Source organism: Sinocyclocheilus rhinocerous, unplaced genomic scaffold (assembly GCF_001515625.1).
Source record: "Sinocyclocheilus rhinocerous isolate Xijiao unplaced genomic scaffold, SAMN03320098_v1.1 scaffold412, whole genome shotgun sequence".
In the NCBI taxonomy this organism is placed as follows: Eukaryota; Metazoa; Chordata; class Actinopteri; order Cypriniformes; family Cyprinidae; genus Sinocyclocheilus; species Sinocyclocheilus rhinocerous.
Genome location: NW_015642498.1, coordinates 715,686 through 718,227, shown reverse-complemented (window position 1 = coordinate 718,227; position 2,542 = coordinate 715,686). Strand labels below are relative to the sequence as shown.

The following is a 2,542-nucleotide window of genomic DNA, read 5'->3' as shown; positions in this document are numbered from 1 at the left end:
TTTGAAACTTGTGAATCCATTAGAATCGTTAGAAGACAGAATCGCAATTCATATATGAACAGATTTTTACCAGCATGGCAACAACTCTTCCTCTTCTCTAAAGCAGCGCAGCATGGCCTCACCCCCTTCTTTGCATGTTCCCAGGGGCAGGGTTTGTGACGTCACCAACCTGGGAAGTAACTCGTTGCATTCCCTACAAGCCATTTTTGTAGGCATTAAACTGCCATAATTTTAAAAGACGATATCTCCGTTTGCATTGAACTTTCAGCATCGTAATGGCAGATATTGTTTATGCTTAAACAGCAACATTACACACTGAGCGTGTTTACATGCACGTTCTTAAGCCGATTATGTTTAAGCCGAAAACGCACTTGGTCATATAAACGCGGTAACCCGTTTTCTTTTATCGTAGTAAGGTCATAAACGGCGTAAGCATAAACCGGTCGCAACAGGTAGTTTTTGGCCTCTTACTCCGATTTCGCACGGCATGTAAACGAAATAACCCGCTTTCTGTCGGCTTATTGAAGTGCGCATGTGCGATACGTGACAGGAACGCATCGTTAGTGCAGATTTAAGCGCATCTAGACCGAGCAAACGTCTTGCAGTAAAGAAAGAATGGTGTGCATGTAAACGTGCTCACTAACGGTAAAAAATCTTAATCAACCACCCTTTAAATCTTGCCATGTGAATTCCTGTCCCTGCTTTACTGTTTTGATAATCTACTGTATTTAACCACCACATCTCTCGAGTCTGATGTCTGCAAAAGGCCAGAATGCTAATTGCTTGGCGCAAGGCTGCTCCAATTCTCTATTTGCATCCACCTGCTGGTTATATCTGACAGTTAAGAAAGGACGGGACACACTGAGACCACTCAAGGGGGTACGAGTACACTGCACTGTAGGGACGGGGTCGGGAATGCCACACGGTTGGAGGCTCTGTCGTGTCTGACCTTGAAACCAGTCCAAATACATGTCGTCAGGACTGTCGTCCATCGCCTCATACAGGACTACCCAGCAGCAGTCCAGAAGAAAAAAACAACAGAAACACAGTCAACCCAGTGTGTCTGTGTGTGTACAGTACTGTATATATCTGTTACTTCTGTCTGACCCTCTTGTGGTGAAGTCTGTGTGTAACCAACTATGTTTGGAATGGTGTCACACCATGCTACTCGTACAATGTTTCACTTTTGAAAAGAAAATCTGTATAAAATACACTCATTACATATTGTATTTGCCTAAATATTAATTTATGGGATAGTTCACCCAGTCTTCAATGTACAAAAGAGACATTTCAGAGCACAGTATATGCTCTTTTCTTATAGTGGATCATCTACTCCACTTTTTTTTTCAAATCAGTATACAGATTCTCATATTGTTTAAATAAATATCTAGTTAGCAGTACGCGCAATGCCGCTATCCCATCCCAAACATAGCTTGTGTCTCACACTGCTTTAAAACTCTTTGGACAGTGTTTGTGAATATCCGCTCTGAACGGTACTGTGTGCGTCTCACCCTCTGGTGGCAGTCTGCGTGAGTGTGCGGAGGTGGCAGTGAGGCGAAAGCCGGCGGGCAGGGTCTCTGCTGAACCCGGCATCATGCTGATCCCGTGGATGTCCCGTCGAGGAAACTGCCTCCTCCACGACGGTCCTCGGAAGTCTTTCTCGTCGCACTATGGATGGTCCAGACGCAGATTTAGTCCAAAGTGCTTTTTTACATTACATTGTCTTATTGCTGCAATTAATTACATAACACTACATACATGCCTTTAGCTTTGCTGTTTGATTGATGCTAGTTTTATATATTAAAAAAAAAGCTTTCCCCTTAAATTTTTTTTTCTAAATTTTTAACTTGGTTTAAAAAATGTTTATATATTTTTATATAAAATTTTTTTCATATATTTTTATATGCATTCTGAACAAAAGACAAATCCATTCAATGACTAGGCATTACTAAACAGTCACAAAAAGAAAATAAGACAAAACGCTGGCTGTTCATGCTAATAACAAATAGGAAAGAAATGTATAATGTATTTCATTATACTAACGATCATCAAAAACAGGTTTCTAAATAAATAATATTTAAATGACCTTGAAAAATGTGTTACACTTAAAGGTTACACTTTTACAGTTACAGAACACTAAATAACCACCCAACAGCCAAGGTTAAGGGCCTAATTCTCGCATTAACTTTTGCCTCAAACTCCTAATTTGCTGCTTTTTAATAGTTAGTAAGGTAGTTTAGGTATTGGGTAGAATTAGTGATGTAGAATATGGTCATGCTTTATAAGTTCTAATAAACAGCCAATATGTTAATAATAGTCATGCTAATAAACAACCTAAGGGAATATGTGTAAAGACACGAAACGATCAGTCTGTGCAAGAAACTGAACAGTACAGTGTTTGAGTTTTTTACCTCTGATTTACTGCAATGTCCGAACTGTCCTGAGCGCGTTCGCGTCGTCTTCTTCAGCCGGCACATGACGCATCTTCTTCTTGCTTTACGGCGGATCGCAGACTTATAAGTGCATTACCGCCACCTTTTGC

At 40.4% G+C, this 2,542-nt stretch overlaps 1 protein-coding gene across 2 annotated transcripts in view; it reads right to left on the bottom strand.

The window, feature by feature from the left end:
• The window catches only part of ppfia2 (PTPRF interacting protein alpha 2), a 194,925-nt gene that overhangs the window by 4,521 nt on the left and 187,862 nt on the right, over positions 1-2,542 (bottom strand). The window contains exons 32-33 of one of the 2 annotated variants that reach the window (XM_016572856.1): positions 1,512-1,668; positions 950-1,006 (exon numbers count right to left, since the gene is read on the bottom strand). In XM_016572856.1, coding sequence (XP_016428342.1) covers positions 950-1,006; positions 1,512-1,668 — 214 coding nt within the window. Of the gene's footprint in view, positions 1-650; positions 1,007-1,511; positions 1,669-2,542 lie in introns of those variants that run through there. The other variant, XM_016572855.1, reaches the window with a different exon arrangement.